The 25423-nt window shown below is 40.5% G+C and overlaps 1 protein-coding gene and 1 long non-coding RNA gene across 11 annotated transcripts in view; one reads left to right on the forward strand and one right to left on the reverse strand.

The window, feature by feature from the left end:
* LOC126066972 (uncharacterized) overlaps nucleotides 1-4041 on the forward strand; it is a 32535-nt gene extending 28494 nt beyond the window's left edge. Inside the window, exon 3 of the long non-coding RNA XR_007515296.1 lies at nucleotides 3854-4041. This is a non-coding gene — a long non-coding RNA (uncharacterized LOC126066972). The remainder of the gene's footprint in view (nucleotides 1-3853) is intronic.
* A 262-nt stretch (nucleotides 4042-4303) lies between these two features.
* The window catches only part of CHRM3 (cholinergic receptor muscarinic 3), a 552731-nt gene continuing 531611 nt past the window's right edge, over nucleotides 4304-25423 (reverse strand). For 9 of the 10 annotated variants that reach the window (XM_049868508.1, XM_049868510.1, XM_049868502.1 and 6 more), the window contains one exon: nucleotides 4304-7458. In XM_049868508.1, coding sequence (XP_049724465.1) covers nucleotides 5667-7439 — 1773 coding nt within the window. In that variant the 5' untranslated portion in view covers nucleotides 7440-7458 and the 3' untranslated portion in view covers nucleotides 4304-5666. Of the gene's footprint in view, nucleotides 7459-12780; nucleotides 12893-25423 lie in introns of all 10 variants that reach the window. The other variant, XM_049868501.1, reaches the window with a different exon arrangement.

Below are 25423 nucleotides of genomic sequence, written 5' to 3' on the forward strand. Positions count from 1 at the left end.
ATTTGGGGTGGTCCCAGCCCAGGCCAAGTTGGTAGGGTCAGAACTCTGTGATGAGTTTCTGTGGTTCCACTGGAGCGACCACAGGTTTAAAAAAAACAGGTTTACTGTTGTACGAAAACCTTTGGATGTCCCCTTCCATGTATCCAAGTACATCATTGTCTACATGCGTGAGGCTGTGAATGTAATGTACATTGTAATGCAATAATACTAACATTTTCCCATTTTCAAGACAGCCAACAAAACATCGTGCAGCTATAGACTTACACTGAATATAGTCATTTTATGGACTTGCTCTTCATTATTCATTTTCATTATCTCAACACAAGCCTCCTTTCTCAGCCAGTAGCACTGGAGCCAGAAAAAGAAAATGGAATTCTCCAGTTCTAAAGAGCCCTAGGTTGCCGTCCCTGGAACCTGTCTCTTAGGTTTGGAATACATTTCCTGACATAGCACTAATGCTGGTAGAGTCTGGATATTTATAAAATAGAGTCTTGGAAACAAAAGAAGAAAGAGTTTGACTTACATTTGTAGAGGGGATATGGTGACATTGTCCTTGAGCCTGTTTGGGGCTGAAACTGACACTGTTTAACCAAGTTTGTTGCCCTTTACGTTTGAGAAAAATACTTTTTCAGAGGAGGTAGTAGAAGTTGGGTTGCTTAGGATGAAGAAAGAATATTTGTTTTGAGTGCTGTACTCTGTACTAAGTCCTATTACAAGAGATGCCATTGTAAAAGCAAAGCGAACACCCCTATTCAGCAACTCTTAATAAGGGTGTCAGATCTCAAGTGATTGCTTCCAGATCAGAGTGGTATTTGAAACAATTCTTGGGTTACCAATGAATTGTGAGCATTCCTTAGATTTTGTTGTGTTGAAATATAACAGATAAATAATTTTTTTTCTAAATTTTATTTATCTTGTTGTTGAGAATACACACAGCAAAACATACACCAATTCAACAGTTTCTACCCATACAATTTAGTGACATTGATTACATTCTTTGAGTTGTGCAACCATTCTCACCCTCCTTTTCTGAATTGTTCCTCCCTCATTAACATAAACTCACTGCCCCCTAAGGTTCCTATCTAATCAGTCAGTAGGAGAAATGAGGTCTTGATACATGCTACGGTATGGGTGAAGCTTGAAGACATTCTGCCGAGTAAAATAAGCCAATCACAAAGGGACAAATATTGTATGACCTCATTTATATAAAAAGGCAAATTTATAGATGCCAAAGTTTATTTGTGGTTACCACGGTGGGACCTCATTTATATAAAAAGACAAGAAAAGGCAAATTTATAGATGCCAAAGTTTATTAGTGGTTACCACGGGGGGAGGCGAGGGGGAGGAGAAAACTCGCATTGATTAAGGGTAGGGTTGCACAGGTGATTATTATAACTGCCATCAATAAATTGTATACCTGTAAAAAGTTGAATTGGCAAAAGTTGTGTGGTAGATATATTTACAACAACAACAACAAAAAGAAGAGTAGCTGCTGAGGCCGCTTATGTACATGCAAACACCTCATGGGACTTGGTTCCTTGGTATGGGGGTTTAGGGTCATGGTTTCATGGAACCTCCCAGTTAAATGACATAATAATGTGTTCGCTGCTTCTGTTCTACCTTGTAGTTTGTTTCGTAGTGCTTGGGGTCTTAAGAGCTTGCAAGTGGCCACCCAAGGCACAACAATTTCTCTCTATTCACCTGGAGCAAAAGAGGAGGAAGGAGAGTGAGGAATAGGAGGAGAATATGGAATGCATGGCTAATTGCCTCCATGAATAATTGCCTCCTCTGCCATGCACCAGAATAGCTGGATGATGCCTTGTTGTCATTACTGAACATTTTGATCAAAGATTCCATAGAAGCATTCTGATCAAAAGGGGGAAAAATGTACAACAGAATTTAAAATCCTCATGGACTTTAGACTTTCTGGAGCCATGGAGGCTGGCTACACACCTGAAACTATTACCCTGAGATAATCTTTAAACCTTAAACCAAAAGTATTCCCTGAAGTCATCGTTAAACCAAGCAACAGTTTAGCAATAGTTTAGAAAGTTTAAGGTAAAGTGATATGCATACTTGAAGACATATAACTAGATGGTGAAAGAACTGGGTCAGAACTCAGGGAGGCTGTTCTAAGCCCAGTGCTTCTTTGACCAGCCTGTGATTTTTTTCACTTGTCCTCTGAAGTTACTAATGACAGACTGTCTAATTTGTCACTGTATGCCCTCATTTTTGAATCATCTATATTTAGGCAAGTATAGGACACCCACATGATCCCAGGGCTCCTTCTTTATCTCACTATGACCTACGTCAGGCTTCTCCACTAAGCATCACTCTTCCACCCTTGCGGCAGAACTGAGGCTGCTGACTTTGCATCAGAGTTCTGCCCTCCTACTTCCCTCGCTTATGCAAAGGGGTGCCCACTCCTCTTGGAGCCATGAGACTTGCACATCTGCAACACAGGAGGTGAACAGAGAAAACCAACAGACCTTCTAGCTCTTTAGCCACTGCAGCTTCTAATGCTTATGTTTTTTTCTTTGTTAGCGTCTAGGACTATTGTAAGCGAGTCAACAGAATTGGAACTTATTTTGAGAGCCAAGGTAGGGCTTTAGAGGCAAAGGGTGATTCACGTAGGAGATAGGCAGAGGAGAGCAAGGCCAGGGGATATAGGGGGCAAGCAGCTCACATCCCCACTCCTTCTGGCAAAACCTGGAAAACAAAGAATGGATGACTGATGTGTGTATGTGCGTGAGAGAGAGAGAAAGAGAAAGATAGAAAGGGAGAGGGAGGGAGAGAAAGACTCTACATGCGTGGTTTATTTCAGCTTTGATTATTTTGCTCTTTCAATTAAAGAAAATAATCTTGAAAGCTCTGAAAACCTCATTCATATGGAATAAAACCATTTGATTCCCAATTGGGAATAAAGACTTTTTGATCTTACGTAAATACCGAGCACCTTCTTCAGTCCCAGGGAGAAATCCATATATAACTAGTGTCTAGTCATAAACACTTGCTACCTCATCAATACAATTTTAAATTCTTTACATTCAAAAGAATCTGTTTTGCTTATTTTCCTTCTGTGAAAATGACCCAAGTGTTGGACAAAACTTTCTATAAACACAATCAATAGTCCTATTAGCCAATACTATTTAAAAGCAACTTTCATTCCTAAGAGGCTTAAAAACACCCTATAATAAAACCAGAAACACAAAAGGAGAGCCAGAAATCTTGGTTTGTTTCTTTTCTGCCATTGTCAGGATCATACAAGGACAAGGGTCAGGAGATAATTATGCTTATGTAGAAATTTTATGTAGAATTGTGGCCCCGCCAAAGCTCAGGGTTTCTCCATTTCTCAAACTTAATTCTCTCTAATGGTTTTTAAAAAATGCAGCAAGCAGTCCGTCCTTTTGGGAGGGAGGGAGGGCAAGAGTCTCAGAAAGGATGGGAATTACTGAAGTACCGGGAGACCGTTAATAAGCATTCACATATTTATTAGTGCCAGGCCAACTTGAATAATAAAATATAGATAGAGCAGTTGCTTACTAGACGTTTCGCAGGTGGATAACATACCATTCTTTAGTTTGTTATACACTTTAGAAAAGAGTCTCTGGTTTTTATTGTTCTTTGGTTGAATGTGGGCCAAAAAAAAAAAACTTAATTTCGCAAATTTGCTTGTTTTCCTTGTAACGTGATTTCAAACACAATGGTGGAGGGTTCTTTTGTTCAGTTCGCATCAGGTTTAACTAAAGACTGGTTTTTAAATTTGTGTTGATGTTACAGTTGGCTTTCTACTACCTAGAAAGTAGACGCTCGCTGATGCCAAGGGGATGACTTTTTTTTTTCCTCTTCTTAGCCACATGAAAGCTCAATATGCTCTATTCATCGTTCAAGTGGACCTTGAAGGTCACTTTAAAAGGACACCACGGCTGAAGACTGAAGAGTAATATTTATCAACATTAAATAAACACTTGGTGAAGTATGCATAAATATTTCTTCATATAAACATAACACGAAATTAAATAGTTCAGATACACAGACACCACTGAGTACACTTCCACTGTTGTCAAGGTCATCTGTAAACACCACCTCACACTGAATACAAAAGCAGCTTTTACCCCAGCTCTGGGTTCAGACACCAAGGCCCTGTACAAAGGCAAGGGTGTCTCTGCAGCCCTCCCACCTCCCTCCCCACCCCCTCCCCGCACAGCCCCAGCGAAAAGAAAAGAAAGAATCTCAACAACTACAGCAGCAACGATGACATAACAGCAGCATCCCAGCCCCTCCCCCCCAAGTACAACATGGATCATTTTGGTCAGTTCAAAGGATAACACAAAATTATTTTCCAAAACGTCAGGAAATCAAAGTGTAGTCCTTTCTTCAAAGGCCATGTCACTTCACAAACCCCACCTACTCCTGGGTGAACACCAGAAAGCAGTGGCCATGGCTCTGCTACAAAGGTTTAAGCCCTTTTTTCTTTTAGAAGGTTCCAGGTAGCAAGACCTCGAATACCGTGTTCTCCTTTATCCCCTGCTCACAATTTTTCTTTCGTCTTGCCATATATATTGCTGTGTAATGACATTCAAACGTGACACTATTATTAAGTTTCAAGCGGTGTAGGTAACAGAAATTTTGTTTTGAAACATATTCAGATTTGGACTATTAAATTCAAACACGTGGCTGTGATTCTTTGAGCTTAGCAGGGCCCCGCTTTAGCTTTGTTGAGGAAGACATCAACAAAGGAGCTTGCTTACACTCGGGTTCTGGTCATACCACAGTGCTGAACCTGGCTTTTGAGCCTGTCTGCTCTACAGAGACCTCCCAGGAAGGCCTGGCTGCTCTGTATAGAAAACTCCCCAGGGTGGTTTGTTGACAACACCTCCAGTTTCAAAAACATAAAACTGGGTTTATTTCACTTTTATGTCATATTAGGATCCTAGAGAACTTCAGTTACCAAAGGACTGGAAGCATATACTGCAGTGATAATTTGTCAGTTCAGTGTTCCCAGTATATTATATACACTATGTGTGTGCGTGCGAAACTCACACATATATATATACTTATGTATTTTTATTTGTACGAAACTTGAACTGCACAAAACAGTACTTTGCAAGAATCAAGTCCACAAAGAGAGTTTAACAACACACCAAAGAGAAGACAGGAAGCTGTATTGGGACATGAAGTTTCAGCTTTGCAACGCAGGAAATAATTTCAGAACCATGGATCCACTAGCCTGCTGGGTTCCACGTGGGGTCTGGACCAACACTTTGGGGATCCTTGGAAAGAAGGTGGCCACTGGGCCAGCTAGCTATGCTCATCTGAGATTCCAGAGCTCATGTGAATGAAAAGACCCAGGCAGGTCAATTTGGGTGTATCATTGCTGTGAAGCAATTTTTTTTCTTCCTCTTTAAGGAAAAAACACTTAAAGTCTATTTCATAATAAATGTCTTTATATTCAGTAGTATGTAATTTTTTTGCTGAATTTGTATTTGACTTTTTATATTAAAATTGGTTTATTCAAAGGATCGGTAAACAGGCAGCTTCTTTCACATCTGGGTGATAACACTGTTTTATCACCACCAGAAATCACCCCCACCCTCGCCTTACTCCTTCCTAAGGTGTGTGGGTTTGTGTGTGCGTTTGGTCACTGCTATTGTTAAAACCGAGTTCTACAAGGCCTGCTCGGGCACACGCTTGTGGAAAATGACGGACTGTCTTTGCTGGTACTGCTGCTTGCGCCTCTTCCTCTTGTCACATTGGCACAGCAGCAGCATCTTGAACGTGGTTCTGAATGTCTTGTTGCACAGTGCATAGCACACCGGGTTCACGGTGCTGTTGATGTAGCACAGCCAGTAGCCTAGGTTCCAATAGGCTTTGGGGATGCAGCTGTCACAGAAGGTGTTCACCAGAACCATGATGTTGTACGGGGTCCAGGTGATGATGAAGGCAAGTAAGATCGCACTGAGGGTCTGGGCTGCCTTCTTCTCCTTGATGAGGGACATTCTTTTCCGTTTAGTGATCTGACTCCTGGTCTTCAGAGCGAACCTCTTGGCCAGAGTCGCTTCTTTGAAGGACAGAGGTAGAGTGGCCGTGGTCTTTCCCACTGAGGAGCTGTCATCAGAGGTCTTGGCTGTGTCCACGGCTGACTCTAACTGGATGGGAAGCTTAGAGAAGCTTTTCTGGAAACTGCCTCCATCCTCCATGCTCTTCTGGGCCTGCAGCTTGCTGGCTTTCCTCTCCAAGTCTGCCTTCACCAGCTCCTCCTCAGGCACCTGCAGGTTGTCTGATGAGGGTAATTTGGTGGAGTTGAGGATGGTGCTGTGACCTGGAAGCTTGAGCACGATAGAGTAGATGGCTCTTGTCTCGGAGCCAATGTCCTCCTCATCGGAAGAGGCGGAGTTTTCCAGGGAGGCAGCAGCGTCATTGTTGTTCCAGCTGTCACTGCTGCTGTGGTCTTGGTCCATCTGTTCAGCACTGGGCTTCCAGCTCTTGGTTGTGAACCAGAAGTGGCAGCGGCCGTACTTCCTCTTGGCTGAGCGTTTCATGCTTTGCTGTTGAAGCTCATAGCTGCTGCAGCTTCGAGAGCTGCCTGTGGGGTGGACAAAGTTTTCTGTCTCTGCTTCTGTCCCAGAGGCTTGCAGCCCAGCAAGCTCTTTGGTACGTTTTTCAGTTTCCTTATAGATCCTCCAATATAAAATAGTCATAATGGTGACAGGCATATAAAAGGCAGCAATGGCCGTGCCAAAGGTAATGGTGGGCTCACTGAGGAACTGAATGAAACACTCCCCTGGGGGCACAGTCCTCTTCCCAACAAAGTATTGCCAGAACAAGATGGCGGGAGCCCAAAGGATAAAAGAGATGACCCAAGCCAAACCGATCATCACACCGGCTCTTTTTGTGGTTCGTTTGGCTCGGTACGTGAGTGGCCTTGTGATAGAAAAGTACCTGTCAAAGCTAATGACCAGAAGATTCATGACTGAGGCATTGCTAGCCACATAGTCAATGGAAAGCCAGAGGTCACAGGCCAAGTTCCCTAAAGCCCATCGATTCATAATGATGTAGGTAGTAAACAGATTCATTGAAATGACCCCAATAATCAGGTCTGCACAGGCCAGGCTTAAGAGGAAGTAGTTATTGACTGTCTTCAGTTGCTTGTTGACCTTAAATGACACTATGACTAGGATGTTGCCAATGATGGTCACCAAGGCCAGGGAGCCCGTTAAGAATGCAATGAAGACCACTTGCCAGACGGTGTGGCCTCCCAGAGGGTCACTGGTGGTGACATTTGGAGAGGAGAAATTCCCAGCTGCCCGAGAAATGTTGTAGCTGCCAAAATGAGTGACTGTTCCTGGGGGCAGTCCTGTGTCCGAGGGGCCATGTATCCAGGAAGAGCTGATGTTCGGAAACAAAGGCGAGGCTGTACTATTGTTGTGCAAGGTCATTGTGACTCTCTGACATAGTCTGGGGAAAGAGAGAAAAGAAGGAGTTAGCGAAGTTTTGGCCTTAATTTGAAGTGTCCTTTACATTGCATACTTTAAAAGGCATGGAAAATCTGTTATAGGGTGCTGATCTCTAAGACGCCCCAAATAATCAAGTCCATTCTCTAATTTATTATAAAATTGAAGAGAGTAGGGCAAGCAGAAATGAATTTGTTCAAAGTAGCATAATTAGTTTGTGGCAAACATTGGATATGTACAGTGCTTCTTTCACATTTTCATAATGCTGTGATCAAGCAAAATCTTCCTAATTTTGTAAAGGAGGAAATATTAGATACTTATACGATACTTATCTAATACAGCTTTATCATCACACTACGTTCTACATTAATTTTATGCATTAGTATTTTATCCATCCAGGTATTTACCTATTCTAGGTTTCAGACCTACCCAACTGTAAAGCAGTATCAGCCATGTAAGCCTCACTGGAACGAGCAATGCCAACTCAGATCAAGGGGAAAAATGAGTGCAAATCAATTTACATTAAAGCACAGATGCAAATTCTCTTTAAAACAAATGATAAAACAAACCCAATAAGAACTCCTTAAAACAAGGATACAAAAGTAATGCACTGATTCCCTGTAATGGCTGGTAATATAACTGTCTACAAGACATGCTTGGTAACACGCAGAAGAACTGCTACCAGAGTATTTTGGAGTGTTTGAACAGGTTTGATTATTGCTTATATTTAGATATTTTAACTCTAGTAATGAAAAAAAGTAATTTTTACTTTTAGCACATTACACATACACATACAGTTGAACACAAACAGCAACAAAACTGCCATTAGTCCTTTCAAATACTTGATGCCAAAATGTAGAAACAACTAAGAAGCATTACAGTTAATGTGTCACCAGCGAGACCCCATGGTGTCACTGCCAGCCTTGGCGTGACCGTACCATCCTCTTGGTGTTGTTGGGTTGTGCTTCCAGGAGACTACTGGCCCAGGAATTCTCACATCACCAATTGCTGTGAGCTCTATTTAGTAAATTATTCCATAAGGAGTACCATTCTACATAGCAAAAATCTAATTAGAATAATCCTGTTGTTTTTATGCTCTTGGTTAAAAACCATCTACAATTGCAAATTTTTACGTATAAATATGTATACACATGCACACGACAAGGGTCTTAGCTGAAGCCTTCAGATGTTGCATGCTATAGACTCTCTTGCAGCAGTGCAGGCAAATTCACAAGGAGCTTTTGGAAAGGCCTTATGTGTGATTGGAAGATGCTGGTATCCGAAAGGTCTAGGCTCAAACCTAAGTTCGACCACTTGCTGGAGGTGGACTCTTGGGTATTTTTAAACCTCTTTTGAGCCTAGTTTCCTCACTGGAAAAATGGGAATGGAAACTTTCTGTATACTGGAATAAATTATTGATAAGTTCCTCCTAGAATTCAATAAGTGGTCAAAGAAACTTTGTTTCATCAAAATGTTTTAATATATGTATTTAGGACAGCGCTAGCACATTCTAAGTGCTATATAAGTGTTTGCTATTATTAGTTATTATTCTTTTATCAAACAGTGAACTTACTTTGCTTTGGCTACCAGGTTGCTGGATGCTAAATTTAAATTTAGTGAATAGTAAATGATAACAGAGAATATTTATTGGATACTTAGTGTGTGGTACACATTGTGAAAATGCTTTCTATGTATAATGTCACTGAATCTTTAAAATTATCCATATGTGACAGGAAATTGGGACACAGAAAGTTAAGTAATTTGCTAAGGGCCCCAGTTAACAAGTGGGGGAGGGGAGGCAGAGATTCAAACCCATCAATCTGACCCCAGAGCCCCCATTTTTAACTGTAATGTTACATGGCTTTTCCACGAACTCTTTTCAGGTGTTGGATACCACTAAACCCAGTCCCATTGCCGTCGAGTCTATTTTGACTCATGGTGAACCCATATAACAGGGTAGAACTGCTCCTCAGGGTTTCCAAGGCTGTAATTTTTGCAAAAGTGGACTGCCACATCTTTCTCCTGGGAAGGGGCTGGTGGGGTTGAACTGCTAAACTTTTGGCTAGCAGCCGAGCGTTTAACTACTGTGCTACCAGGGCTCCTTTGGATATAACTAGCCTTTCCTAATTGGTTTAAAAATAATTATGCACCTGTTTACATTGGAATTGGCGTATATTTAAAAGTTAACGAGATACCCTTTCTCACATAAAAGACTGGCAACAATTTAAATGATTTAATACATCCAGTGTTAATGGTGATGTGAGGGAAATAGTCGACTTCATGGTCTTGGTTCAAGTGTAAATTGGCATTTGAAAGGCAATTTAGCAGCACACAAACACACCAAAATAAAACCACCACTTGCCTGTCAGTTTGTCATACAGTGGTGGCTTGTGCGCTGCACTGATGCTGAGTCACCAATAGTGGGCAGATTTTACCAGAGCTTCCAAATTAAGACAGACTAAGAAGAAGGACCTGGTGATCTACTTTTGGAAAAAAACTGGCCAGTGAAAACCTTACAAATAGCAATCATTTGATATAATGCTGGAAGATGAGCCTCTCAGGTTGAACCCACCCACTGCCTTTGAGTCGATTCCGACTCATAGTGACCCTATAGGACAGAGTAGAACTGCCCCGTAGAGTTTCCAAGGAGTGCCTGGAGGATTCGAACTGCCAACCTTTTGATTAGCAGCCATAGCACTTAACCACTACACCACCAGGGTTAAAGGCACACAAAATATGATTGAGGAAGAGCAGTCTCCTCAAAGCAGAGTTGGCCATAATGATATGGATGGAGTAAAGCTTTCAAGACCTTCATTTGCTGATGTGGTACAACTCAAAATGGAAAGAAACAGCTACAAACATCCATTAACAATTGGGAATGTATAAAGTAGGAATCTAGGATAATTGGAAGTCATCAAAAATGAAATGGAACCCGTAAAGATTGATATTCTAGGCATTAGTGGGTTGAAATGGACTGGTATTGGCCATTTTGAATTGGACAATCACGTGGTCTACTATGTCAGGAATGATAGCTTGAATAGGAATGGCATTGAATTCATCGTCCAAAAGAACATTTCAAAATCTATCCTGAAGTATAATGGTGTCAGCGATAGGATACTAGCCATACTCCAAAAAGGAAGACTAGTTGATACGATTATTATTAAAATTTGCACACCAACCAGTAAGGCCAAAAAAAAAAAGATGAAGAAATTAAAGATTTTTACCAACTTCTTCCCATCAGAAATTGATCAAACATGCAATGGAGATGCATTAATAATGTGAAAATTGGACACAAAGAAGGAGGATCAGTAGTTGGAAAATACAGCCTTGACGACAGAAATGATGCCAGAGATTGCATGACAGAATTTTCCAAGAGCAACAACTTATTCATTGCAAATACCTTTTTTTCCAACAACACAGAGACTATACACGGAGACTTTGCAGGATGGGATACCCAGGAATCCATTTGACTACATCTGTGGAGACGATGGAAAAGCTCAATATCATCAGTCAGAATAAGGCCAGGGGCCAAGTGTGGAACAGACCATCAACTGCTCATATGCAAGTTCAAGGTGAAGTTGAAGAAAATTAGAACAAGTCCACGAGAGCTAGAGTATCACCTTGAGTATTTCCCACCTGATTTTAGAGACCATCTCAAGGATAGATTTGACACATTGAACACTAGTGACTGAAGACCAGATGAATTGTGGAATGACATCAACGACATCATACATTAAGAAAGAAAAAGTTCATTAAAAGAGGTGAAAGACAGAAAAGACCAAAATGGATGTTAGAAGAGACTCTGAAACTTGCTCTTGAACGTAGAGTATCTAAAGCAAATGGAAGAAATGATGAAGTAAAAGAGCTGAACAGAAGATTTCAAAGGATGGCTGGAGAAGACAAGGAAATATGCAGATACCTGGAGTTAGAAAACCAAAAGCAAAGAACAAGGCTGGCATTTCTCAAGCTGAAAGAACTGAAGAAAAAATTCAAGCCTTGAGTTGCAATACTGAGGGATTCTATGGGCAAAAAACTGAATGAGGAAGGAAGGATCAAAAGAAGAAGAAAACGATAAAGAACAATGATGAATCCAGGAAACATCTCACAACATGGATGAATCTGGAGGGCATTATGCTGAGTGAAATAAGTCAATCACAAAAGGACAAATATTATGTGAGACCACTACTATAAAAACCCGAGAAAAGGTTTACATGTAGAAGAAAAACAGTCTTAGATAGTGTCTTAGTCATCTAGTGCTGCTGTAACAAAAATACCACAAGTGGGTGGCTTTAACAAAGAGAAATTTATTTCCTCACAGTACAGTAGGCTAGAAGTATAAATCCAGGGTGTTGGCTCCAGGGGAAGCTTTTCTTTCTCTGTCGGCTCTGGAGAAAGGTCCTTGTCCTCAATCTTCTTCCCCTGGTCAAGGAGCTTCTCAGGTACAGGGACCCTGGGTCCAAAGGATACACTCTGCTTCTGATGCTGCTTTCTTGGTGGTATGAGGTCCCCCTCTCTGCTCGCTTCCCTTTCCTTTTTATCTCTTGAGAGATAAAAGGTGGTGCAGGCCACACCTCAGGGAAACTTCCTTTACATTGGATCAGAGATGTGACCTGGGTAAGCGTGGTGTTACAATCCCACCCTAATCCTCTTTAACATAAAATTACAACCACAAAATGGAGGACAACCACACAATACTGGGAATCATGGCCTAACCAAGTTGACACATATTTTTGGGGGACACAATTTAATCCATGACAGATGGTTAAGAGGGACGGGTGGGGTGGGGAAGTAAAATCACTAACTAGATAGCAGAAAAGTGTTAACTTTGGTGAAGGGAAAGACAACATACCATATAGGGGAAGTCAGCACAACTTTACCAAGGCAAAGTCATAGAAGCCTCTTAGACACATCCAAACACCTTGAGGGACTGAGTTACTGAGGCTGAGGGCTGGGGACCATAGTATTGGGGGACATCTAGGTCAGCTGGCATAACACAGTTCATAAAGAAAATGTTCTACATCCTACTCTGGGGAGTAGCGTCTGAGGCTTTAAGAGTTTGTGAGCAGCCATCTAAGACATATCTATTGGTCCCATCCCAACCGAAGCAAAGTAGAATGAAGAAAACCAAAGATACAAAGAAAATATTAGTTCAGAGGACTAATGGACCACATGAACTACACTTCCCTCAGCCTGAGCCCAGATGAACTAGATGGTGCCTGGCTATCACCACGGACCTCTCTGACAGGGATCACAATAGAGGGTCTCAGGCAAAGAGGAAGAAAAATGTAGAACAAAATTCAAATTCAGAAAAAAATATCAGACTTACTGGTCTGACACAGACTGGAGGAATCCCCAAGACTATGGCCCCTGGGACACCCTGCTAACTCAGAACTGAAGCCACTCTGGACGTCCACCTTTCAGTCAATGTTCAGACAGGCCTATAAGACAAATAACACATGTGAGGAATGTGCTTCTTAGTTCCATCAAATACATGACACCAATGGGCAACACCTGCGCAGGGTGGAAAGGGAAAGAGGGAGAGTACTGACACATTGTGGGGATTGCAACCAATGTCACAAAATTTTTTTTAGGGGGGGAATCACAAATTAAAATTAAAAAAAAAAAGATGGAAGGAGTCCACAGAGTTACTCTACCAAAAACATTCTGTTGACGTTCAACCATTTCAGGAGGTAGTGTATGATTAAAAATGAATAGTACTGAAGGAAGAAGTACAAGCTGCACTGAAGGCATTGGCAAGAAACAAAGCTCCAGGAATTGATACAATACCGATTGAGATGTTTCAACAAAGGGATGCCAAGTTGGAAGTGCACATGTGTCTATGTCAAGAAATTTAGAAGACAGCTCCCTAGCTGACTGACTAGAAGAGATCCACATGTGTGCCCATTCCAAAGAAAGGTGATCCAACAAAGTGCGGAAATTATTAAACAATATCATAGGAAAGTAAAATTTTGCTGAAGATAATTCAAAACATTGCAGCAGTATATCCACAGGGAAATGCCATAAATTCAAGCCAGATTCAGAAGTGGTCGTGAAACGAGAGGTATCATTGCTCATGTCAGATGGACCTTGGCAGAAAGCAGAGAATACCAGAAAGATGTGTACCTGTGTTTTATTGACTATGTATAGGCATTCGACTGTGTGGATCATAACAAATTATGGATAACGGCGCAAAGAATGGGAACTCCAGAACACTTAATTGTGCTCATGTGGAACCTGTACATAGACGAAGAGGCAGTCGTTCGAATACAAGGGGATACTGTGTGGTTTAAAGTCAAGAAAGGTGTGTGTGAGGGTTGTATCATTTCACCATACTTATTCAATCTGTATGCAGAGCAAAAAATCTGAGAAGCTGGACTATAGGAAGAAGGATAGAGCATCCGGATTGGAGGGAGACTCTTTAACAACCTGCGATATCACTTTGAGGACTAAGGTGTGCCTAACTCAAATCACGGTATTTTCAATTGCCTCATATGCATGTGAAAGCTGGACAATGAATGAGGAAGACCAAAGAAGAATTGATGCATTTGAATTATGGAGTTGGTGAAGAACATTGAATGTACCATGGACAGCCAGAAGACCCAACAAATATGGCTTGGAAGAAGTACAGCCAGAATGCTCCTTAGAAGTGAGGATGGCTAGACTTCGTCTCAGGTACTTTGGAGAGTGCTACATACTGTTTGGGATACTCAGTTGCACTTGGTTGATAAAAACATGGTTTCTTCCAAGATATTTATATTTATAAGATCCATCTGTCCTTTCTCTTTCCACCCAGGTCCCAGTTTACAATACTTCCAAAGGTATTTGCCCTGATACCTCCCTCATCCCCACCTGCAACTATGTAGATGGATTAGAACAGACTCGTCTTCAGTCAGGCATGTCGGTTCAACCTCCTATCTCTGAGGTTAATAACCACTATACTATTAGTCAGAATTGACTCGATGGCAGTGGGTTTTTTTTTTTTTTTAATTGGGGAATCTAGGATGCCTCTCCAATGTCTACTACTGTAGATGCTCAGATAAGTGCTACTTTTGTCTTCTTTACATGGTCACCCTTATTCAAGTATTGCCCTTTTTCTTGTACCAGATCCTTGATAATTTCTTATATACTCTCTGAATAGCCTTTACCTTCCCAACATTTACTTTACTCCAAATATTCCTAGACACAGTAGCTAAGTTTCCTTTTCCATTGTTTGAATTTTGTGGCAGCTCTTTTATGGATAGGAAAGAATGTGAGAGACAGAGAGTGTGTGATGATTGTGATTTTGAAGCCCTACATCTAGTCGTTCCTGAAGCCAGTTATGTAAGCCAACAGATTTCCTTTGTTGCTGGGAGACTTGAGACAGGTTTCTGTCACCTGCAACTGAAAGAATGCTGACTAACATACTTGTCATCATCAATATCAATACACTATTGAGGCAAAGCCAACATGGTGCCCTAGACAGACACATCATGCCATCCCTCTTGTCACAAAGACCCAAAAAACTAAGAAAAACAAACACAAACATCAATCCTGGAACCCTAAGCATCAAATGAAGGGATAAAGAAATAGGTCAAACACTGACTAGAAGAAACTGAAGGAAAACAGATAATGAGGAGAGATAATGAATGGAGGTTCTCTACCAACTAACATGGTACAGCGTCACCATTTTGGAGCATAGCCATCAATGACCCTGGACAGGGAGTACAAGAAGGCAACTTCGCAGAGCTCCCGACAGGAGACAGCACACCCATAACCAGAGAAACACGTTTTCCCACACCTCACCCTTCTGCTCCATACTCCACCTCCACCCCTCCCGATAGGCCTAGCTGAGCCATCTTAGCTAGAGAGCTACTGGCGTGCTGCCAGCCTGGCTCTGCTCTACTCCTGCTTGCCAACTCCTGCCATGCCATTTTTTCCCCCTTTCCTCTTTTTCTATATCCCTTACTTCTAGCCCATACCTCATCTCTATCCCTTCCTGCTGGGCCATGCTGTGCTGCTCTGGCTGGACAATGCTAGACAGACATCGGCCCACCATCAGCCTGGGTCCATCCTACTCTCACCCTCCCCACCTGCCATGCCTTTTCTTTCTCTTTTTTTCCCTTTCTTTTTCTTTATCCTGCCCACCTAGCCCCGTATCCTACCTCTACCCCTTCCCACTGAGCTATGCCATGCCACTGCAGGTAGAGAGCTACTGGCCTGCTGCCAGCCCAGGTCCTCCCGCTAGCTCCCGCTGTGCTATTTTATTTTTATTTCACTTATTTTTCCCTTTCCTCCTTTTCTTTCTCCCTCCCACCTAGCCCAGTATCCTACCTCTATCCACTCCCAATGGGCCACACTGTGCTGCCTTGGCTAGAGAGGCAACAGCCCACTGTCACCCTGGGTCCACCCCACCCCCACCTGATGGTTCTCACTGTGCCATTTTTTTCTTTTCTTTTTCCCTTTTCTACCTTTTTTTCTCCCTCCCACCTAGCTCTGTATGCCACCTCTACCCCTTCCTACCAAGCCTCATTGCACCACTGCACGTAGAGAGCTGCTGGCCCACTGCTGCCGTAGGTCCCACCTGCCCCCACCTGCCAGCCCTGTCATGCCATTTTTTATCTTATTTATTTTCTTTCCCTTCCACGTAGCCCCAACGCCACCTCCCCACCTTCGCAAGTCCCCAGGTCCGCCCTACCCCCACCCACTGGCTGTTCCCCCTTTTTTTCTTTCTCTTTTCTTTCCTTTGTTCCCCCCACTGAGCTCCATACTCCATCCCCCTTCCTGCCAGTCCTTGCCACACCACCATGGCTAGAGGGTCCCTGGCTCAGGTCCATTGCTGCACCAGGCCTGCACTGCCCTTCCCCTCCTGCCACTCAACCAGCTGCTGAATAGAGGAAAGCATGCCTATACCACACTCCCTGTCCAACACCCCACTTATCTGGTGAGGGGCTATGAAAGCTCCCACACTCCTGGACCAATATTAGGAGGCAGACAATGCCCACCCAGTCTGCCCTAAGCAACCTTGCAAAACCAGTGTACAGCAAAGTAGGCTCACCCCGCCTGCTGCTGCCCTGCTTACTCAGACAGGGTGGTGAGAGTTATCATGTCTACAGATGAGCAAGCAGCAAAGCACGCCTGTCTCACCCACCCTGACATGTGAAAACAAAACAAAGAAGCAGGATGAAACAAACAAACATAAAGTCAATAAATAATGAAAATAATACCTTAGTGTCTCAAAGACAGAAGACAATATCAAAACATATTACAAAGCAGGACAAGATGGCTCTAGAAAGTGACCAAAATAATCAAATGAACTTCTGGTAGAAGAAAAGGCAGTGGAACTACCTGGCATGAAATTCAAAAGACTAATATTTAGGGTTCTCTAACAGATTAGGAAAGAGATCAAGGAAAACACAGACAAATCCAAGGAAAAAAAAAGACAAAATCATGGAAAACACAGATAAACCAATAGAATTCAGGAAAATAATTCAAAAACAACACATCAAAATAAACAAACGATTAGAGAGCATACAAAAACAGCAACTAGAAATCCAAGAGATAACAAAATTTCAGAAATGGACAATTTAATAGAAGGGTTTAGGAGCCAATTTGAAACAATGGAAGACAGAATTAATGAGATTGAAGACAAATCCATGGATGTCACTTTGAGGAAAAATCAGAGAAAAGAATGAAGAAAACCTAAGAATTACGTGGAACACAATTAAAAGCAAAAATCTGCATGAAATCGGAATGCCAAAACAGGAGGAGAAATAGGAAAACACAGAGAAGATTGTTGAAAATTTGCTGGCATAAAACTTCCCAAATATTATGAAAGACAAAAACTGACCATCCAAGAAGCTCAACAAACCCCACATAGGATAGACCTCAAAAGAAAGTCACCAAGACATATCATAATCACACTTGCCAAAACCAAAGACAAAGAAAGAATCCTGAGAGCAGCTTGAGGAAAACAAAAAGCCACTTACAAAAATGAAACAATAAGACTAAGCTTATTACTTGGCAGAAACCATGCAGGCAAGAAGGGAATGGGATGACATATATAAAATCTCAAAAGAAAAAAATAAACTGCCAACCAAAAATAATATATTCTGCAAAACTCTCTCTCAAACACAATGGTGAAATTAGGACATTTCCAGATAAACAGAAGTTAAAGGAATCTGTAAAAAAAAAAAAAAAAAAACTTGCAAGAAATACTAGAGTCATTTGTTTAGAGAACCAATAACATTAGATAACAACCAGAGTCTAGGACACAGGATAGATAGCATCAGCCAGATACCAACCTAGGAAAAGAACTCTCGGTAATAAAACAAAGCTAAAAGACTTAAAACAGGGAAACAGAGACATCAACCTTAAATGATAAGAACATCAAAAAAATAAAAGGGGGAATAAATGAACTTTAAAATGGAGACAAAGTCAAGGCGATATCAAATAATAAAAAAACTGGTTCAAACTTAGGAAGATAAAGATAAATTTCAAAGGAACTACAAAGAAAGTTAAAAAACCTACTCATCAGAATGAAAAAGAAGAAAAACACGAAGTCTCAGCAAACATAAATTCTGTAATAACAAAAGAAAAGAAAATCCACAAACAAAAGGAACTCAGCATAGAAAAGTAAGAGGATCAGAGGAAACATCAGCACCACACACACACACAAAAGGCACAACAATATGAGAGCAATAAACTCAAATCTACTGATAATCACACAGAACGTAAAAGGCTTAAATTTACCTGTAAAGAGACAGAGAGTGGAAGAATGCATAAAAAAGAATGACCCATCCATGTGCTGTCTACAAGAAACACATTTTAGAAACAAAGACATAAATACATTAAAAATAAAATAATGGAAAAAAAAATCATGCAAACAGTAACCAAAAAAGGGCATAAATGGTAATACTAATCTCAGATAAAATAGAATTTAAGGTAAAATCAACCATAAATATAAGGAAGGACATTATATAATGATTAAAGGGACAATCCACCAAGAACATATAACCTTAATAAATATGTACACACCCAATAACAGGGCTCTAAAATACATAAAACCAACTAACAGCACTGAAAAGAGAAATCGAAATAGGAGCGGTCAACACACAACTCTTGGTGAAGGACAGAATATCTAGACAGAAACTCAACAAAGATACAGAAGATCTAAAGGCCAAAATCAACCAACTTGACCTCATATATAGAACACTTCTCCCAACAGCAGCAAAATATACATTCTTTCCCAATGCACATGGAACATTCTCCAGAATAGATTATATTTTAGGCCACAAAGCAACCCTCAATAAAATCTAAAACATTGATATAATACAAAGCATTATCTCAGATCACAACACCATAAATGTAGAAATCAATAACTGGAAGAGCAAGGAAAAAAGAATCAAATACATGGAAATTGAACAACATCTTGCTTAAAAACAACTGAGTAAGAGGGGGGAAAAAAAAAAAGAATTAAAAAAATCCCTAGAATCAAATGACAGTGAAATCACATCATACCAAAACTGTTGGAACACAACAAACACAGTTCTCAGCGGTCAATTTACAGCAAAAAATGCACACATCAAAAAATAAGAACAAGTCAAAATCAAAATGTTAGCCCTACAACTTGATCAAATAGAAAGAGAACAGCAAAAGAAGCCCACAATCACCAGAAGAATGGAAATAATAAAAATTATAGCAGAAATAAATGAAATAGAGAAAAGAAAAATGATAGAATCAACAAGACCAAAAGTGGTTTTTTGGAAAGGCCAATAAAATTGACAAACCATTGGCCAAGCTTACAAAAGCAAAAGAGGAGAGGAAACGAGAAATGAGATGGGGGACATTATAACAGACCAAACTGAAATGAAAAATGATCTTAACAGAATACTGTGAAAAACTGTACTCCAACAAACTTGAGAACCTAGAAGAAATGGACAGATTTCTAGACACACACTTCCTACCTAAGCTAACACAAGCTGAGATAGAAAATCTGAACAGACCCATAACAAGAGAAGAGATTGAAGAGATAATTTAAAAACTCCCAGCAAAAAAAAAAAAAAAAGCTCTGGTCCAGTTGACTTCACTGAAGAATTCTACCAAACATTCAGAGAAGAGCTCACATCAGTACTACTCAAACTATTTCAGAGCATAGAAAAGGAAGGAATACTCCCAAATTCACTCTATGAAGGAAGTATAATTCTGATACCAAAGCAAGGCAAAGACACCACAAAAAAAAAAAAAAAGAAGAAAATTACAGACCAATATCTCTTATGAATATAGATGCAAAACTTCTCAACAAAATCCTAGCCAATAGAATTCAGCATCATATAAAAATAATAATAATAATACACATTACCAAGTGGGATTCATACCAGGTATGCAAGGTTGGTTCAACATGAGAAAATTGATCAACATAATCTACCACACAAACAGAACAAAAGAAAAGAATCACATGATCATCTCAATCGACAGAGAAAAGGCATTTGATAAAGTCCAACAACCATTCCTGATAAAAACTCTCAATAAAATAGGAAGGAAAGGAAATTTCTCAGCATAATAAAGGGCATCTATACAAAACCAACAGCCAACATCATTCTTACTGGAGACAAGTTGAAAGCTTTCACCTAAGAACAGGAATAAGATACTTTATCACCACTCTTATTTAACATTGTGCTGGAAGTCCTAGCTAGAGCAAAAACACAAGAAAAAGAAATAAAGGGCATCCAAATATTGGAAAGGAGAAGTAAAACTATCCTTATTCACAGATGATATGATCGTATATGTAGAGAATCCCAAAGCTTCCACAAAAAAACTACTAGAATTAATAGAAAGATTCAGCAGAGTAGCAGGATACAAGATCAACATACAAAATCAGTTGGATTGCCGTGATGGTTAAGATTGTGTGTCAACTTGGCTGGGCCATGATTCTCAGTGTTTATAGGTGATCACTCCCATGATAGAATCTGCTGTGAGTAGCCAATCAGTTGAAAGGGAGTTTCCTTGGGGTTGTGACCTGCATCCATATACAAGCAGATGTTCTGGCTTTTTTGCTCACTCCTGCAGCTGTCTCCTGTTCATCTAACATCCGGTTCTTGATAGATAAGCTATCAGCTTATCTGCCAATCTTGGGATTCGTTGATCTTCACAGGCTGTGAGCAGAAGCCCCACTTTTCAACCTGCTGATCTTGGGTTTGCCAGCCCCTGCAGCCACGTGAATCAGAAGCTTTGTGGTCTTGCCTGCCAATCTTGGGATTCATCTATCTTCACAGCCTGTGAGCAAGAGCCCTGCTCTCTGGCCTGCTGGTCTTGGGCTTGACAGCCCCTGCAGCTACGTGAATCAAGAGAAGCCTCTATCCTGATCCATGGACTTGGGACGTTCCAGCCTCTACAATTGCATGAGCCTTGATATAAATCTCTATCTCTATATATTTTATGCTTTATTGGTTTTGCTTCTCTAGAGAGCCCAGCCTAAGACAATTGCTGTACACCAACAAAGAGAACTGTGAAAAGGAAATTAGGAGAAAAATACAACTTATAATTGCCATTAAAAAGCTAAAATACTTAGGAATAAATCTCACCAGGGACTTAAAAAGACTATACAAAGAAAACTACGAAACACTATTGCAATAAACCAAAAGAGACTTACATAAATGGAAAAACATACCATGCTCATGGATAGGAAGACTCAACATTGTGAAAATGTCAATCCTACCCAAAGTGATCTACATATATAATGCAATCCCTACCCAAATACCAACAGCATTCTTTAATGAGAAGGAAAAACTAATTATTAACTTTAAATGGAAAGAAAAGAGTCTCTGAAAAAGCAAAGCATTACTGAAGAAAAAAGCAAAGTAGGAGGCCTCACACTACCTGATCTTAGAACCTACTATACAGTCATGGTAGTCAAAACAAGCTAGTACTGGCACAAGAACAGAAACATAGACGAATGAAATAGAATTGACAACCCAGATGTAAATCCATCCACCTATGGTCAGCTAAGCTTTGACAAAGGACCGAAGTCCATTAAATGGAGAAAAAGATAGTCTTTTAATAAAGCATGTCGGTGCAACTATGCCCATGTATAAAAAAAATGTAACAGGACCCCTATCTCATACCATACACAACAACTAACTCAAAATGGATAAAAGACCTTAATATAAAACCTAAACAATAAAGATCATGGAAGAAAAAATAGGGACAACACTAGGGGCCCTGATACATGGCATAAATACAATACAACCCATAACTAACAATGCACAAACACAGAAGAGAAACTATACAACTGGGAGCTCCTTAAAATTAAATGCTTACAACTCGTTGAAGGAAACCCTGGTGGCGCAGTGATTAAGAGCGATGGCTGTTAACCAAAAAAGGTCCACAGTTCAAATCCACCAAGTGCTCCTTGGAAACACTATGGGGCAGTTCTACTCTGTCCTATAGGGTCACTATGAGTCAGAATCAACTCGATGGCAACAGGTTTTTTTTTTGCTCATTAAAAGGCTTCACCAAAAGAGTAAAAAAGAGGACCTACAGACTGGGAAAAAAAAAATTTGGCTATGACAAAATCTCTAAAATCTATAGAATGCTTCAACACCTCAACAACAAAAAGACAAATAACCCAAAGTTAAAAAATGGGCAAAGGAATCGAACAGACCCTTCACCAAAGAGGACATTCAGGTGGCTAACAGACACGTGAGGAAAGGTTCACGATCCTTACCCATTATAGAAATGCAAATCAAAACTACAATGAGATACCATCTCACCCCAGCATTACTGACATTAATCAAAAAACAGAAAATAACAAATGTTGAAGAGGTTGTGGGAAGACTGGAACTCTTAGGTGCTGCTGATGGGAATGTAAAAATGTTACAACCGCTATGGAAAACGATATGGCACCTCCTTAAAAAGCTAGAACTAGAAGTACTATACAATCCAGCAATCCCATCCCTACGAATACATCTTAGAGAAATAAGAGCCATCAAATGAACAGACACATGCACACCCATGTTCACTGCAGCATTATTCACAATAGCATAAAGATGGAAACAACCTAAGTGTCCATCAACAGATGAATAGATAAAAAATTATGGTACATACACACAATGGAATACTATGCAACAATAAAGAACAATGATGAATCTGTGAAACATCTTGCAACGTGGACGAATCTGGAAGGCATTATGCTGAATGAAATAAGTCAATCACAAAAGGACAAATATTGTATGAGACCAACATTATAAAAACTCAAGAAAAGGTTTACACACAGAAAAAAAAAAATCTCAGATGGTTAGTAGGGAAGGGAGGGGTTGGGAGGTGAAATCTCTAATTAGATAGTAGACAAGTGTTAACTTTGTTGAAGGGAAAGACAACACAAAATATAGGGAAGGTTAGCACAACTTGGTCCAAGGCAAAGTCATAAAAGCTTCCTAGACACATCCAAATACCTTGAGGGACTGAGTTACTGGGGCTAAAGGCTAGGGACCATGGTATAGGGGGACATCTAGGTCAGCTGGTATAACAGTTGATGAAGAAAATGTTCTACATCCTACTTTGGTGAGTAGCATTTGGGGTCCTAAAAGCTTATGGTGAGACGATCTAAGATATATCTATTGGTCCCAGCACTTTTGGAACAAAGGATAATGTAGAAAACCAAAGGCTCAAGGAAAATATTAGTCCAAAGGACTAATGGACAACATGAATCACAGTCTCCACCAGCCTGAGCCCAGGAGAACTAGATGGTGCCTTGCTACCACCACTGACTGGTTTGAGAAGGATTACAGTACAGGGTCCAGGGCAGGGCAGGGAAAAAAATGTAGAACACAATTCAAGTTCACACAAAAAGACCAGACTTACTGGTCTGACAGAGACTAGAGGAACCCCTGAGACTATGGACCCCGGACACCCTGCTAACTCAGAGCTGAAGCCACTACCAAAGTCCAACTTTCAGCCAAGATTAGACAGGCCTATGAAACAAACAATAACACACCTGAGGAATATGGTTCTTAGTTCAATCAAGTATATGAGATACCAATGGGCAACACCTGGCCAAAAGCAAAGGCAAGAAGGTGGGAAGGGATGGGAAAACTGGATGAATGGACACTGAGAATCCAGAGTGGATATGGAAATGGGGAGAGTGCTGACACATTTTGAGGACTGAAATTAATGTCATAAAACAATTTGCACATTATATTTTTGAATGAAAAAATAATTTGTGTTGTAAACTTTCAATTAAAACACAATAGAATAAAATCAATACACTATTATTGAACATCTATTGGCTTCACGTTATTGCTACCGGTGCTGTTGAATTCACTGAGTCATAAACTCTGCCTTCTGTGAACTTAACTCCTCCTAGGTGGGGGATGAGACACGAATAAAATATTTGAAAAAACACAAATTTATTTTGGCAACGTCAAATGCTCCCTGTGGGAACTCACATTCTACTTGTACAAATTCAAAGGCAACTTAATGTGTGCAGTTGAGTGACATTAGTGAAAAATATAAGTAAAAAAATTGGAAATAAACTAAAGTCAATTTTTTTTCTTTCAGTTCATTTCATTCTGTGAATCCATAAGGCACCATAAAATGTTCAATATTACAGTCCAATTATGCTTTGTTGAAATATAAAAGCTGAAAGAAACTCAAATTGAAGAAAGATGCCTACGGATAAATCTAGCTCTCTATATTGGGCCCTTTCACTCCTGGAGTCTAGGGGCTTCTTGACTAATCATTAGAAAATCTTTGGATCACCAATGGCCAGACAGGTAATCTTTGGCCTGTATTCTTGGTATATCTACCATCGTTCTTGTTATAATTCAACATCTAATACCTTCTTGAAAGTCTCAGAGGTGTGCTTATTCTTATTTTCAAAATAGTCTCTGCCCTTCATACAATGGATGTAGATTTTGAGCTAGCAAAAGTTCTAAAGCACAAAAGAAGCATTGAGCACCAGTCAGCAGTGATGGAAAATTTGGCAATGGATACCAGTGATGGTTGTGTGACATGATTAACGTAATTGGTGTCACTGAACTGTACATATAAAAAATGTTGAATGTTATATATATATTTATCACAAAAATTTTAGAAGCATTAAAGGACAACGGCCTATAGTCACTTGTGTTACAGGTTGAATTGTGTCCTACCCAAATTCAGGTTGAAGTCCTAAGCCCTAATATTTGTGAACAAGACCTTGTTTGGAAATAGGATTTTTGAAGATGTTATCCACTAAATTAACATGAGGACAGACCAGAGGAGGGTGGGTCCTATTCCAACACTAGTTATTGCTGTTAGTTGCCAGGGAGTCAATTTTGACTCACAGCAGCTCCATGGGACAAAGTAGAACTGTCCCATAGGGTTTACTAGGCTGTAATCTTCAAAGAAGCAGATGGCCATGTCTTTCTTCTGAGGAGCCACTGGCTGGGTTATAATCATCAAACTTTCAGTCAGCAGTTGAGTGCTTAACCACTGCACCACTGGGGCTCAGTATGAGTGGTCTACTATAAGAGAGGAGAGGAGACACAGAAAGACAGATAGAGGAAGGAGGGTCAGGTGAAGACGCATTTATAAGCCAAGTACTATCTGAGGCTACTAGGAGCTCTTCCCCTGAACCAACAGTGAGAGAGAGAGCACGGCCTGGCCAATACACCGATTTGGGTTTCTAGCCTCCAGAACCGTGAAACAATAAATCTGTGTTCTCAGAAGCCACCCAGTTTGTGGTATTTTGTTACAACAGCCCTAGGAAATTAATTCACTTGCCTACACATCTGATGCAACAAACAAAAGACAATAATTAAGAAGTTAATAGTTAATAACCAGGCCACTCCAGATGACTAGACTCGGGTTCCAACTGCTAATAACCTCATGTATGAAAACAAAAAGAGGAAGTGAATCTGGTAGATGAACCTGACAATGAGAAAAAGAAAGCCTTTTGAGTAGGAAGCAGGAATTATGAGCAAAGCGCATGACTAAACCCGTTACTGCTTGTC

Source organism: Elephas maximus, chromosome 24 (genome assembly GCF_024166365.1).
Source record: "Elephas maximus indicus isolate mEleMax1 chromosome 24, mEleMax1 primary haplotype, whole genome shotgun sequence".
In the NCBI taxonomy this organism is placed as follows: Eukaryota; Metazoa; Chordata; class Mammalia; order Proboscidea; family Elephantidae; genus Elephas; species Elephas maximus.